The sequence below is a fragment of the Notothenia rossii genome (genome assembly GCF_949606895.1).
Source record: "Notothenia rossii genome assembly, chromosome: 1".
In the NCBI taxonomy this organism is placed as follows: domain Eukaryota; kingdom Metazoa; phylum Chordata; class Actinopteri; order Perciformes; family Nototheniidae; genus Notothenia; species Notothenia rossii.
This window is the reverse complement of record NC_136912.1, coordinates 8,319,803-8,335,057: the sequence shown is the minus strand read 5'-3', so window position 1 is coordinate 8,335,057 and position 15,255 is coordinate 8,319,803. Positions and strand designations below refer to the sequence as shown.

Below are 15,255 nucleotides of genomic sequence, written 5' to 3'. Positions count from 1 at the left end.
GATCCTGTGCAAATCTTTTATTGTGACTTAGAAAATCAGTTTTAAGAAGACATTTTATTAAAAAAAAATCACTTCAGGAGATTGGACATTTAGCAAGAAAAGCAGTCATTCTGATTAATTTATAAGCAAAATAACTGTTTTGGATTGGTCCTTAGATCTGACAAAACATCCTCTAGTCATTACATCCTCAAAAACATTCAGTAAATTCTCTCTACACACACATTCGTAGGGAATATAGACGATTCAGGCCTGCTGGCATGGTGCGGTTTAATGTTAGGTCAAATAAGGTTGTCTCTCTCTCTTTGACTTTTACAGAAAACACATCAAAAGCAGGATGAATCCATTCTTGAAAAACGACCAGAGAGGTTAGATAATCATGTGGAATCAGAGGCACTTGAAATACATCTTCTACACAAGTATTAACATCTAAAGAACAGCAGCATTAGTGCAGAGGGATTTCGTAGCTCCTTTCAGACATGACACAGGATCTTGAGTTGAGGAAGTTGTGTGTGGACTGGATGTTGTTTACATATTATTATTAATTCAGTACAACTCACAACATTCTCATCCGGGCAAGAGAAAACAGAAAGCGTTGCATGAGCAGAGAGAAATGTTTACTGCTCCAGGACGGGTTTAAAACATTTTGCACACGGCTCAGAGGATATTTCTGTAGTGAGACTGCCATAAATCGGGGTCACATGATCATGATGTTAAACAGCATGGTGGCAAAAAGCAAAAAAAAGAGCTACCAGAGCTGCATGGAGAGTGGTGTGGTTTTTGTTGTCTGATGAAATGAAGCTGTTTCTCTGGCGTTACAGGAAGAAAGCGCTCCTGACTGTTCCACACATCCACCTAACAATCACTTTTCAACTAGTAGCTCTGGTAGCTTTCAAAATAATGTCAAGTGTAGATTTCTGTTGGTCGCCGTGCTGTAAAAACAACTTGATTGTATGGGCGTGGTAAATGCCAATGTGCCTAATCGCCTCTCTTAGCCGAGTAAAATATATTTGGTTTTGAGAAGGCAGATGTCATGTCATGTCGGAAAGGGGTTTACATTCACAGTGTTTGTCTCCTACGGTCCGGGGTATTCAAAGACAGCCGCCGCTCCCATCCCAGTCCCGATGCACATGGACACGACTCCGTACGCTCTGCAGACGGGGGAACACAACAGTGGTTTGGACACACTTCAAACATGTCTCGTGTGTCTGTGATAAAGGAGATGATCAGACGAACCTCTTCCCCCTGCGTCGCAGCTCGTGCAGCAGCGTGACCACCTGCCGCGCCCCGGTGCAGCCCAGAGGGTGACCCAGAGCAATGGCCCCCCCGTTAGGGTTCACCTTCTCCACAGGGATCCCCAGGTGCTCCACGCAGTACACCGCCTGGGCAGAGGGAGGGAGAGGGAGATGAAATAATACATGCCATTGATTTACAGCTTCCTGTGAGATCATAATGACCTTTGTTCATTCTTAAGTTCATTCTTCACGTTTGTACTAAATGTGCATCTCCTTAACATGCACAAAAAAACACCGTCGACAGGAGCTCATAAAGCTGTAGCTAATAATATCAATCAGTTTTCACGTCTGAACTCACCTGACTGGCGAAGGCTTCGTTGATTTCAAACACGTCAATGTCAGCCACGGTCAGTCCTGAGAGGGGAACAGGAAGTTAGTGTTTGTAATGCTGATTCTAACTTGAAATCTTGATATAAATATATATGTTTTTTTATTTAATCTTATATATCTCTCGCGCACACACACACACACACACACACACACCAGCCTGCTTCAGAGCTGCAGGGATAGCGTACGCCGGTCCGATGCCCATCAGGTCTGGAGGGACCCCCACCACAGCGCTCGCCCTCAGGACCCCGAGCACCGGCAGACCCAGAGCCTCCACTGCTGACCGCCGGCCAATCAGCACGGCCGCTGCTCCGTCACTCAACTGGCTGGAGTTACCTGAGACACAAAGTGTGTGGGAGATACTTAAAACAAATATAAAAAAATATATAATTATTGGAATAAAAAACACAAACAAATTAAATAACAATATCACATCTAATTTTGTTTATATAGCCAAATATCACAAATTACACATTAGTCTCAGGGGGCTTTAGACCAAGCCTAAAGCCCCCCTCACTATGGAGGAAGGGTTTGTAGAGGTGTGTGTGAGACGGACCTGCTGTGGTGCTGCCGTCCGGTTTGAAGGCGGCCCGGAGTTTGTTCAGTCCGGAGAGAGTGGTTCCCGCTCTGATCCCGTCGTCCTTAGCAACCGTCAGCTCTCGCTCGGTCCCGTCCTCGTCTATAATCCTCGTGCTGACCGGGACGATTTCCTGCTCAAACACTCCGGAGCTCTGAGCCTGCGCCGCTCTGTGAGAAGAGGGAAATAAGCACATGAATACTGCCTGGAGACACTGGGTACATAAGGGTATAATAAGTACTTTAGTATATCAATATATTCAAAGTTCTATACACACACATGTATATTTACACGTAGTCTGTACACTTGCTTCACCATATATATATGCAGATTAGTGTATGTTAATTTAATGAGTGATGTGCAATCATGACAGAATTTGCAATGGATCTTGAGGAAAATAGTGAGACAAAATCGTATCTTTTACATATCATTTAAGTTTGTCATCAATAATTAAATGCGTTGATGTTTTGAGGTTTTTGACTCACTTCTGCTGGGAGCTGAGAGCGAAGGCGTCCTGCTTCTCTCTGGAGACCCCGAACTTCTCTGCTACGTTCTCCGAGGTGACGCTGCAAAAACAAAGGAACACCTATAAAGAGTCCATTTTAGGGTAAATACTTTTGGTGACAATTTCTGCATTATATATAAACTCATTTTAGGGCTCATCACAAAATTAAAGATAGGAGCATTTTGGAGATAATTCAAAAAAGCCTTAAAAAACTAATTTGGGGTTTTAGAATAAAGCAAATTCATGATAACTACATCAGCAAGAACATACCAATTTGGATTACAGCATTTTTGGTATTGTGATAATACATTTTGCAATTACACACATTCATTTAAGAAGACTATTACACATTTGCAATAACTGTTGGTGGTATCTCAAAAACACATTTCTGGAACAATATGTTTTTTGAGATTCAGGACTACACGAACAAATCTGGGGATTTTGAAAAATATATTTTGTTGCTACCTTTTTGATTCTAGCTTTCTATTTAATATACACACACACACACACACACACACACACACACACACACACACACACACACACACACACACACACACACACACACACACACACACACACACACACACACACACACACACACACACACACACACACACACACACACACACACACACACACACACACACACACACACACACACACACACACACACACACACACACACACACACACACACACACACACACACAGAGCAGTGGTCTCACCCCATGGGCATGATGCAGTCTCTGGCTTTGTCGAAGTCCGTCAGCCTCGGGCTCAGATCTCCAGGATCCCCCATGGAGCGCAGCGACATGCTCTCCACGCTGACACACACACACACAAAGGCCACACACTTTTATACTCTTACTGTCAGGAAAAGCACAATTTAATTGTAAAAGTTCAAATGATGATTTAACGTACCCACATGCGAGGCCCAGGTCGATGGATCCGCTCCTGATGGCTCCTGCACACACAGAGTAAACACAGAGTAAACATCTTCACAGTCTGTAGATACATTTATAAATCTATATACAGTCTGTGGTAAACACACGGTGTATTTATTCGTTATGAAGTGATGAGAGCAGAGTTGTACCTGCGATGTTAAACAGCGCCTGCAGTCCAGAGGAGCATTGTCTGTTCACCGTGGAGACAGGAACCGTCTCTGGAAACCCGCTGAGAGACACACAGATTAGTAATAATTATATATTTCTTTTTCTCGTTACTTATTTTTTCTAATGTATTGTTACTAACCTTACTTATCTTAATGTAAGTGTTGTCATGTCAGTTGAGATGTCTTTGGTAGTTCATTATATAATTTAGCAGTGATGTCAACTAAGTTTTTTATGTTATAATATTTTTGGGGGTTGGTATTTTTTCTGTTCATGCTTGTAAATTATGCTGATGATGATGATGATGATGATACTGACCTGAGGAAGTGAGCTATTCTGGCCACCAGAGCACCGGCACCGGGCTGCAGAACGTTACCTGCAGATAAAACATATTGCATTTAAAGTGTGTCCTACTTAAATACTGCACCTAATAAGACAAGAAGTACATTTGATTGCATTCAATGTACTATAATATAACACAGAATACATTATTAGTTTATTATATTTGTGTGTGTGTGTGTGTGTGTGTGTGTGTGTGTGTGTGTGTGTGTGTGTGTGTGTGTGTGTGTGTGTGTGTGTGTGTGTGTGTGTGTGTGTGTGTGTGTGTGTGTGTGTGTGTGTGTGTGTGTGTGTGTGTGTGTGTGTGTGTGTGTGTGTGTGTGTGGTTTCTCCTCTACTTCATTCATGTTGCACTGTTGGAGGAGCCTGTGACTTAAGTTGTTCACTGCCATATCTACACTGTAGCTAATGTGCACACGAGAATAAAGCCTCGAGATCAAATCAATTAACATTAAATCCGCTATTCAACAGGACAGCGGTCAAAGAACGATTTGTAAAGTCTTGTCTCACCGACACAGACGTCTCCCAGTTTGTCGGCGGAGAGTCCAACGTCTGTCATCACAGCTTTCATCACGGCGCTGAGCATCTCGTCAGGCGTGGTGTCCTTCAGGAGATATTATATCAGTCCACCTCATATCATAATTATAATATCATTCAATGGTGACTGGAGGACTGACACCACATCTCAGAGGGGATATAGTACCTTTTCCCTGCACTACATTTGTCTGAAAGCTTCAGTCCAGATGTGTTTTGTATCCTCTCCCTGTCCAGTGAAAACCATGCATGCCAGATGTGTAGATGTTTTATGTATGTGATAATCTGAAATGCTCCTTTATGTTGGAACATCATTACATTTTACTTAGCTCGTTCATTAAGGTCTTGCCCAAGGACATTTCAACATGTCGTGAGGAGGTGGGCTCGATCTCTGTTTAGATTTGGGGGAAATGTTTTGGTCAAAAGGCTGAAAAAAGGGCTGTTTTTTTAGAGAAACTCATGAAAAGTTGAAGTTTTAGAGATACGCGGTTCTGACAGAACAAAGATACAAACATAAGAGGATTTTTTACGATATGATGCAATGCCGTAGATTAGATTAGAGTACATAAAGGTGTTTAAATGAGCTAAACCTTAAACATCTATAGCAGTAAAATGCAAAATACACATTAATGCAGCGGTAATATTCTTATAAAACCTCATATTTAATAATAAAACAATGACTGGGAACATCTTGGTGCACAATGAATACTTTACTTTAAGTGCTTTTTGTTAATAACACTTACACATGTGACGGTTAAGGTTATGAATGCAGGACTTAGTCTTTTCAGTACTTGTAATTAAGTTGTGAATACTTCTTCCACACAGGAACACAGTTGCACAGCTTTAGTAACAGTTTCTCTGCTTCATGATTATCTGTCCCTAACCTTTAGCCTACTTGGCAGAAACATCATACAATAAAGCTTTATTTATATAGCACTTTTCTTGCAGAACATGTAGTGCTTTTCAAAATGGCACACATCACAAGTTAAAAATACACAACAAGAAATTCTCGTCAGATCAGATGTTAAGACATTTAAAGATGAACATGAAATAGTTTACAGATTAAAGTTATTTACTTTGAAGGCTCCTCTCTTCGCCTTGCACACAGCGGTCCTCAGCCCGTGAACAACCACCACATCCTGCGGGCTTTTGGTGACTATAGCCCCGCAGTCAGACCTCCATAAGTCCCGCCTGTGTTCAGAGGATCCGGGGGGAGACAGGTGTCCCGAAATGATCTTTAATCTGTGCATTACGACGATTAAAAAACAGTTTGTATTCACAGATCTGCACGGGCCTGTTTGTACTCTGCTCTCTGCTGTCAGGAGGACGGGGAGCGCGGAGGGACAAACTACAGCGAATCGAGAAAACCGTTTTTTTAATACTTCAATCTTTATTTAAAAACTTTAATATACACAACAATTGCAGACACTTATTCAACATAATGGTAGACAGAAAGATGAATAACAATGTATCTGACACTGGTTTGAGAATTGAATAAGGATACATGTACTTCTATAGTATTTCATTATAAAGAATACCCACGTTTTTAGAGTTTAAAAGTATTTTATTCCCATAAAAAATCATTTTCTCTTTAATTTTTGGTTATTTTGCATTAATGTTTGTATAATGTATACATTTTATTTTTACTGACCTGTATTATCTTTTAAATAGTTATAGATAATATTGTTGACTTGTATGTTGTATTATTTATCTGAATCTTCAATAAAAGTACTTAAAAATTGTATTTGAGCAAATATTTCTTATTGATTACGCAGCTGCTGTTTTTATTAACCTCTCATGTCTACCAATGAGGTAGATTAAATTCCTTTTGTGTTAGAAAACTAGCTCTTTTATCCGTTCATACTACATTCAGAACTTTGAAAAAACAGGTTCTGATCAATACATAATGATTCATTGTTGTTGTAATATTGTATGAATCTACAACAAAAGTATCTCAAAGTTAAACTGAAGTAAATGTACGAGTACTATGCTTGATGTCACAGCATATCTCTTTATTTCTGTCTCTAATGTCTGCTCATGGATTCATTCAAAAAAACTCCTTAAATCACATGTGTCAAACTCAAGGCCCGGGGGCCAAATCAGGCCCTTGGTGGATTTAATTTCGGCCCGCAGGATAATTTCTAATTACTATTAGATTATATGAATATAGCACGCACACCTTCACTCCATCCTGAGGGTCTCCTCAGCTCAGAGCCTGAGCCCAAACATTGATGAACTTGCACCCAAGATGAGATGCCAAGTATCTGAACTAGCATCACAGAGCAGCAAACTGAGTTTACATGTTTCCTTCTGCACTTTGTTTCTTGAGACAACAGGGCATGTTTGGTTTTTTCTTTGAGGGAAATAGTTTTTTGAAGCTGTTGTTGGCCTGTGGAAAAATGTAATCATAAGAAATGACTCTGGAAAAGCTGCAGATAGAGCCATAAGAAATGAATGCAACTGATTATTTAAGGTTTAATGTTGTTTTTATAGGAAATAGTTTAAGCTTTGTTAGTTCCAGGTTTAATATGTGCAATAATAATTTCATTACGTTCTGCAATAAACATTGAACCAGTCCGGCCCTCGACTAGTACCCATTTTTTTATCTTGGCCCACTGTGTATTTGAGTTTGACACCCCTGCCTTAAATGGATTCATAATAACATTTATCAACAACAAATACGAGTAACACATTTAATTTGTACTTAAAGAAAACACGAGTGTCTGCAGGATGAAAAAACCCAACAGTTTTACATCTGAACCTTTTATTTCCAAATGTTTCACAACACATTCATAAGGCCACCGACTCACTGCACATTCTGGTTGGAATCAGATAACAGGAAACAAAGACATCCAAAAATATGTTTTTTTCAATATAGAATCATATAAAACAGCTTTTTCCTCCATTTTCAAAGAGAGTAAGAGAAGAAGAAGAAGTTTCTCAGGACACAATCACGAAATATTTACACGACTGGATGAAAATCAGGGTCTGAATGAGGAATACTGTTCTTTAAATATAAACACAAAAAATATCGAGTTAATCCTTTCAGATGTACAGGTAGTGTTTGAGGCGTGTGAAAAACCCCCTTCATGTTCCACGTCCGAGAAGAAGGAGAGAGTATACAGCACCAGAGGAAGGTTACAGTACGTCTGAACGTAGTGTGAATGAAACGTAACAGGAGTGTCAAATACTTATATAAGAGCTTTAAATACCAGAACACCTGCTCAGGTTGAAAGTAGTCCTTCAGTTCTTCAGTAACAGCAGGAATGTTTACAACACTTTCAATTATATCAACCCTTAGATGCATAAGTGGGTCTTTTTGGACCCGGTGAGGTGGTTTTCTGGAAGTATCTTTGTAATTACATTTTTTATCATTTCATATTCCAGCTATTCCTCAAAAAACATGTTTTGGATATCATGCCATTCACATTTTAAATGTACATTTTAAGAAATTGTAGTTTTTGTATTTCTACCCCAAGCTTCCATAAGTGGGTCAAAAATGACCCGCATGCATTTCCTATGGGATCCTATGGGAAAACATTTTTTTTCTAAATGTAAAAAAATGTCTAAAATTATAAATAGTGAAAAATTAAATATAAAATATTTGTAGTGTGAACCAAAATATAATACTAAATATTATACAAGTGATTTTTTTCTTAACCAAAATGACAAAAATGGCATAAAAACACATTATTCTAATACGGGTCCTTTTTGACCCACTTATGGAAGAGTGTCGGGTTTAGTCACTCGGGCATCTAAGGGTTAAACCAGTCTAAACGTCATGAGAGGGATCATTCAGCTGAAATGTCAACATTTTAATATCTATGTGGCTCTCTCATCGTAACGCGGAACATATTATTTACGAGGCAATACAACTGCAAAGCTCTTTTAAATGTAGAGATGGTGGAACTCAAACTGAACCGTGAAACTATTTTAAATCAGGTGGCATGGCAACGACTAATTATTGTCGTCGTCAATCAATCAATTAACTGTCAGAAAATAGGGCAAAAAAACTATAAATGTGTCCCAAACCCAACATAACTTCCTCAAACGTGTTGTTTTGTCCACAACTTATTATACAATAGTTAGTTTACGGTCATTAAGTAGTAAAGAAATCAAAAAGTCTTCAAATATAAGCTGAAAATCAGGAGAATTCTGACTTTGTTTCAGTTGGAAATTACTCAAACAGATTAATTGTTTCAGGTTTTGTAGGATTGTTTTGTATTTTTACCATTTATATATGCAGGGAATAAAAGATGAGGATTTGTGAGCCTGAAAAGTTTTCCAGGTCGAGGATAAAGTATTATATTAATTTCAAAAAAGCACTTTGATTTGTGCTCTTTTAAGCGCTGCAATCTGTTTGTACGTTTGACTTGTTTATTAATGAGAGCATTTTAATGTTCCTGGGGTTAGTCATCGTCCAATGAAAGTGTCTTGTTTACTTTAGCGTTATATTCGTAATAACAAGGTACTGCATACGGACATTAAGAGCAATGCTGTAAATCAAGAATCAGCGTTATGCCGTTTTTAGTATCAGCTTATTGTGATGAATACTTTGATTTGTTAGGTTTAATTCACTGTTAGCGAAAACACGGACAATCCTTTAAGACTATTTGATCCATTCATAATTCCCCCATTAAATGTTTTTCTTAGTTATATTTAATCGTAATATAAAATTGCATATACCATGATTTCCTCTATATCTCCCACCCGTAATGTTGGTTTATATTTCAAGAGAAAGTGAAGCAGCGATGACCACAACGACAGCAGCTGTGAAACATAAACAACAACAACAACAGAGGAGTGAAGGAATGTGAGGGTTGTTCCATCGTGTCTTCATGTTTCCACCGTCACGCCTCTATAGAGCGGAGCAGTGAAGACGTATTTTTTTAGTCCGACCCGGAAGTAAGCGGTGCATGGGTTCCCTCGACAAAAAAGCAACGGGATTTCGGAATATTGTAAAAAATAAGGTCTGTGGAAAACGAACCTGTTTGATAAATGCACGTTTTGTTCAGTCGGATAATCTCCACATGTCTACCCCACTTTTATAACTTCCCAATCGTAAATCTAATCGCCAGAAGCAAAATGCTAACTTTATGCTATAAACGAACTACAGCAGGGTCGCTGCTTCAACGTCACGCCAACTTAAGATCCATATTCAAAACTACAGATTCAAAATGGTACAAGTTGAAGCGTTTGTTTGAACAGTTAGCAGGAGGCAGGTACTTGCTTTCAAGCAGAACAGGGCAAACTAACTTAGAGGAGTGTTTACGTGTTCGGTGTAATGACGTAAAACGGCCTCGACAACTTCTGTAGTCCTATTCAGCCACTTGGTAACAACGATCGTTTTTCAGACACGTCAACTCTTCAGAAATCACCAGTGGGGTCACTGCTGATGGATTTAATGTCGTAGAACAAAACGTGACCCGTCTCTTAAATGTGTTTCAACCACAGACCTTATTTCAGCTATTTTCCAAAAACTAGTTCAAAATCCCGTTGGCTCTGAGACGAGGGAACAGGAAGTGGTAAAATGCTGACTCACTTCCTGGTTTTAGGACTCGTCACTGCACCACTCTATGGCTCAGCTGGAACTCCAGGAGTCCGTCCCTCCGAAGAAAAAACACAACTCGTCTTCACACGTTCAAAGTAAAAGTGTCCATGGCAGTGAAGCAGGAGTCTCTGCTCGTCTCAGGCGTAGAACACGAGCTCGGGGATCTGTCCTCCCTGCACCCCGGTGCCGTTGGTGCTGTCCGAGGAGCACTGGAACTGGAAGGTCACTTTCCCGCACTGAACCTCCGTCATGCCCTCCTGCCCGAAGTAGCTGAGCTCGTTCCCGTCCAGCACCACGCTGGCGGTGTAGAAAGTGTCGGGCTCGATCTGCACCGGGTAGTCGAAGCTGACGGGGAACGTGCTGCTGGATCCGTCAGAGAAGTACTTGATGTTCCTCTGAGCCATGGACACGCCCTGGCGCTTCAGCTCGATCTTAGCGCTGTATTCTGCCGAGCCGCAGCTGGATCCGTACAGACCGAATCCCGCGATGAAGACCCGTTTGTCCACGGCGAACTGGATGCTGTCGCAGCGCCCTCTGTATCGCCACTGGTTGCTCCTGTAGGCGCACGACTGGAAGCGGTGGCAACGCTGCGGCGCCAAACCTTTACGAGGTTTGCTGCAAAACAAGAGTTCGGGCTTCTTGGCGGCGGTGAACCAAAGGAAGATGTCGTTGGTTTCGTTGAGCGTGAGCACGCCGGACTGCGCCGCTCCGTCTGCAAAGTCCTCAAGCACCATGGTGGGGATGCGGATCAGGTAGATGGCTTTCCCCAGAACCAAGCGTTTGTTCTCGATCGTCGGCGACAGATCTTGGCGTTGACACTCCGCCTCGGCCCAGTTCAGCGCCGCCTCGAACACCACCATCTCTTTGGCGTTGAGAGTCTCCCGCTTCAGGATGCTCTCCAGCGTCTGAGAGTCGATGTCGCAGAAACCCTCGGAGCGGAGGGCGAGCTCGGCCTGAGCGTCGATCACCTCCCAGCAGCGCTGCGTCAGGTCGGGCTCCTCGAACAGGCAGCTCTGGGACAGAAGCACGCAGGCGTTCTTGGCGCTCAGGCTGGTCTCCAGGAAGTTGACGCAGGCCCGCGCCAGGTGAGGTACGATGTACTTTTTAGCGGCGTACAGGGTGGCGAGCACCGTGTCAGCGCAGAGGTCGATTTCATCGCAGTAGATATACCTGAGAAGTTAAAGGATGGGATTAAAGCCTTCAAATCAAATCAAAATCTATTTTAGCCCCAATTCACAAGAAATGCCTCAAAGGGCTGTACAAAGCAAACTAGACTTCAAAAGCTTACATTTAACTTGTTCTTATTTTATAGTGGAATACAACTAGGTCCCGATTGTATGTACTGTGAAGTATATTGTTTTAATAGGAACAAAGCAAAATGCCCACAGTCCATAAACACTGAATGAATCTGAGACATACTTCATCATGGCGAGGAACGACGGCGGCTCCACGTCAGGGATCCGGATCTCTTCCTGATCCTCGGCCAGTTCTCCATAAAACATGGCGTGGAACACGGAGCTGCCGACGGCCAGGACGTACTGACAGAGCAGAGGAGCAAGTATAACAACATGAGAGACACGATCTCCTTAAAACAGACACAAATGTCACGTTGTAACTACACTCTAGCTATGTACGTATGACTAATAAAAGCCTTGAACCTTTCAGTCTGATATTTGGACTATTGTCTGATTATTATGACTTTACTTATTTGCTGTTATGACAAGACAATGAGCTTAATAAGTTGTAAACTTATCAAAAGATTTTTCAACATCAAAGGTTTCCCTGTTTTGCATGTTCTGCTTTGTTCTAGTGTCCAGTTTTTGGCCTCCTAGCCTTGTTTTATACCTCGTTCACACCAACGCAACCCCGGTTCAAGCTCCGTGCTAGAGCTTTTCAGGTTCAGAACCGGTTCTTTTTACACTGCCCAGAGTCCGAATGGTGCTGCGTCATCGTTTGCGTCATCATTTGCGTCATCGTTTGCGTCATGACGTAACCGTTTGCATGCCTGCTTCATAAAGCCAAACCGTGCGGAAACCCCTCACAGCTGACACCGACAACAACAAAAATGGCCGATTGTGCTCCAGCTTCCTCTGTACCTCTTCGGAAGACCAGATTCCCAGTAGGTAGCTGGTCTCTTCAGTGGACCACTGCTGCTTGTTAAGTTTCTCCATCGTTGTGTACAAACTGGATAAAACGCGGGCTTTTTGTTGTTGTTCAGGAGTTGATCTCGCCCCTGCCCCCGCCTCGACATAAGCGTGACGTATGCGGTGCTTTTGCTCTAGCTGGACAATTTTTTGGTGCTCGAAATGAACCGGATTCCGGAGCTAAGAGGCTGCTCCGCTTCGGTGTGAACAGGAAAACCCGGTGCTTTTCAAGCTCCAGCTCCGAACCGGCCCTGAAACTCCGTTGGTGTGAATGAGGTATTAGTCGAAGGAAAAAATAATAAACTATCTTTTATATAACTGCGTATGACAAATCAAGAACCAAAACAGCTGTTCATGGTCTCCCTCTTTAAAAGCATCACAGTTAATGCATGGAGAAAACCAAACTGTGTGATCTCAGATTGTGAAGGGTTGTACCTTATGTCCTGGTACTCGCTGCGTCCCGCCAGGTGGTCCGACCACAAAGTGAACATCTGCCATCGTCTCATTGTTGAACATGACTGAATTCCTACAAGGACACAAAAAAACAATGATTGTTATTTTGGTTGGAGAAACCTGGGAGATGCCTGAAAACCTCCTAGAGCCTCGTGATCATACACAGTACGCTCAGATTATCATTCTAGTCATTTGGATTGTCTCTGTTATATCAGTATGTTGTTAAAACTTCATATCTTCCTGTAAACTCAACATATTATGCTCGTATGGATCTCTCCATAGGCGTTACAATCATGGTACATTCAATTGACATGACCTTAATTTTTTTTACATTATCAACTTTTTCTAATATATGGACATTATGTCAAGCATTTGTTCAAATCTTGATATTGCTCCTTGTATTTTCTTTCGTGTTTGTTTGAATAAGAATGACATCAGAATGAACAGAAAGGTTTCCCCTATCAAAATAAGACGTGGGCATTGTCACATTTTAATTGTGTGATTCTATCGTATCTGTTTAATTAATATAGGATTCAGTTTCAAATACCAGTCCAAGGTCTGAATGGTCTTTAGCATTAAGTGTATTGCTCTTGGAAAGGCTATACTGACATTATGATATTAGATTATCATTATATCAGTGGCATAACGTGGTGTTTAAATGACACTAAGATTGTGAATCACAATTGTTTCTGGGGACAATGTATAAACCATTACAAATGAGTTATAATGACAGGTCTAACCTCTCCTACACCTATCACCCAGCAGCCTGCACCTGCCTCAAACATCTCATCACTATTATATATTATATATCTGTAGTTTGTTGTGTTCGGGCTGACCTCTCCCGGATGGTCGGGTACAGGCCCTGCCAGTTGCAGCAGCTCTGGTTGCTGGAGTTGTTGTTGGTCTGGTTCTGCTGCTGGTACTGCTGGATGGAGGATGAGGAGGAGGAAGAGGTGGCGGTGCTGCTCGCTGAGGTGGAGGGGACCAGCTTCTTGGTGGGATACAGCTCTGCAGCCATTATCTTACAGTCAGACAGCAGGCCGGGACATGGCAGCTCCAGGACCGGAGTGTACTGCTGCTGTCGGACCGGAGTCTGGAGAGAAACGCAGAGAGATGCCCTTTATGTTCAGACACTGAGAAAAGGAAACCAAATTTCAATATAGGTCAAAGGATCATCAAAGACCCCCAGCAATCCATAAGCAGTATTTGATCCTTGTACAGTATTTTATTGTACATCCTGTTTTTAGCTCATTCTATTTACATGTATTTAGTTCACTTCTCCTGCACTACTTGCAAAATCATCTTGCACTATTTTTACTTCAGTTCGCACTATTGTTTTATTGTTTATGTCTTATATATATCATGTTGCATTGTTGGAGGAGCTTGGGGCATTGTCATTGCCATATCTACACTGTGGAGAGTGTGCATATGACAATAAAGCCGTAACATTTGACGTTCATTTTGAGCTAACTTAACGTTAACTAAGCTAGCTACACATCCACATCCGTTACACCAGTTTTTTTTAACTTAACACTCCATAATTTCCACCTGACAATATATAATACAAAGTCAAATTAGTCGTGATCAAAGTAAAAAATGAAATAATTAAGTCAACGTTCAGATCCAGGATGATTTTCTAGTGTTAACTTTAGCATTTGTATGCTAGTTAGTTAGCTGACAAACCAAAAGGTGCTTTTTCGAGTTAATTTCTCGCTTAGCATTAAACTATTTGGCGATAAACTGAATGTATACTTACCTAAGTGTTATGTAGACCTGTTTATAATCATATCTCCTCTCCGGGTTAAGCAGTTTTTTGGTTGTTTTAACAGACAGGCGGAACAGCTTTGTTTACAGGAGCTAGCTAGCTTCTTCTGTTAATGTTTACGGCAGAGTCAACTCATTGCCGGCACTGCGCTGCCCCCTGGCGGCCGGAAGCTGCAAGTACACTGTATTATAATGCACAAATAACATAAGGTGGTTGTTGTTGGTATTTGTTTCCTTTTTTTCTGTCAATAATGCAATTTCAAAACTCACTCAATTGAATTATTTTATGCATTCCCATTTTAAATCCCCTTTTACATAGCTTTATAAATATTTTGCTAATAAATTGAAATTATTTTTAATAACTAACTATTTTTTAGAAGTATTTCAGAATTGGTTGTATTACCAATTCTGTTTACAAATACAAGTAATTAGCTTTCATGTAAATGGTACATTAAAGGAAACATAAGGAAGAATACAGAGCAAAAAATAGTATTATTACACTAAGACTTTCGTAACAAATAAAAAATACAGACAATAATTCCACAAAATGTAAATACGTAAGAAACTGAGTACAGTAAAATAAAATATAGAAATAAACATGTTCAAAGGGTTTTGAAGGATTAACAGTATTCAAAGACAAGGCATTGTTTGCATGAT

At 41.0% G+C, this 15,255-nt stretch overlaps 2 protein-coding genes across 2 annotated transcripts; both read right to left on the bottom strand.

Moving 5' to 3' along the window:
* Positions 1-2: 2 nt before the first annotated feature.
* On the bottom strand, positions 3-6,019 carry acaa1 (acetyl-CoA acyltransferase 1). The gene is made up of 12 exons (XM_079668588.1): positions 5,763-6,019; positions 4,663-4,756; positions 4,132-4,189; positions 3,798-3,877; positions 3,626-3,668; positions 3,430-3,528; positions 2,682-2,762; positions 2,176-2,366; positions 1,776-1,955; positions 1,591-1,646; positions 1,234-1,379; positions 3-1,148 (listed from the first exon to the last, which is right to left on the bottom strand). Exons 1-12 carry the CDS (start codon positions 5,934-5,936, stop codon positions 1,073-1,075), a joined length of 1,278 nt encoding a protein of 425 aa, XP_079524714.1. The 5' UTR covers positions 5,937-6,019; the 3' UTR covers positions 3-1,072.
* Positions 6,020-7,433: 1,414 nt separating this feature from the next.
* Positions 7,434-14,725, bottom strand: LOC307027999 (BTB/POZ domain-containing protein 3-like). Its single transcript, XM_079662696.1, has 5 exons — positions 14,591-14,725; positions 13,671-13,927; positions 12,817-12,907; positions 11,657-11,775; positions 7,434-11,407 (listed from the first exon to the last, which is right to left on the bottom strand). Exons 2-5 carry the CDS (start codon positions 13,850-13,852, stop codon positions 10,375-10,377), a joined length of 1,425 nt encoding a protein of 474 aa, XP_079518822.1. The 5' UTR covers positions 13,853-13,927; positions 14,591-14,725; the 3' UTR covers positions 7,434-10,374.
* Between the last annotated feature and the right edge of the window lie 530 nt (positions 14,726-15,255).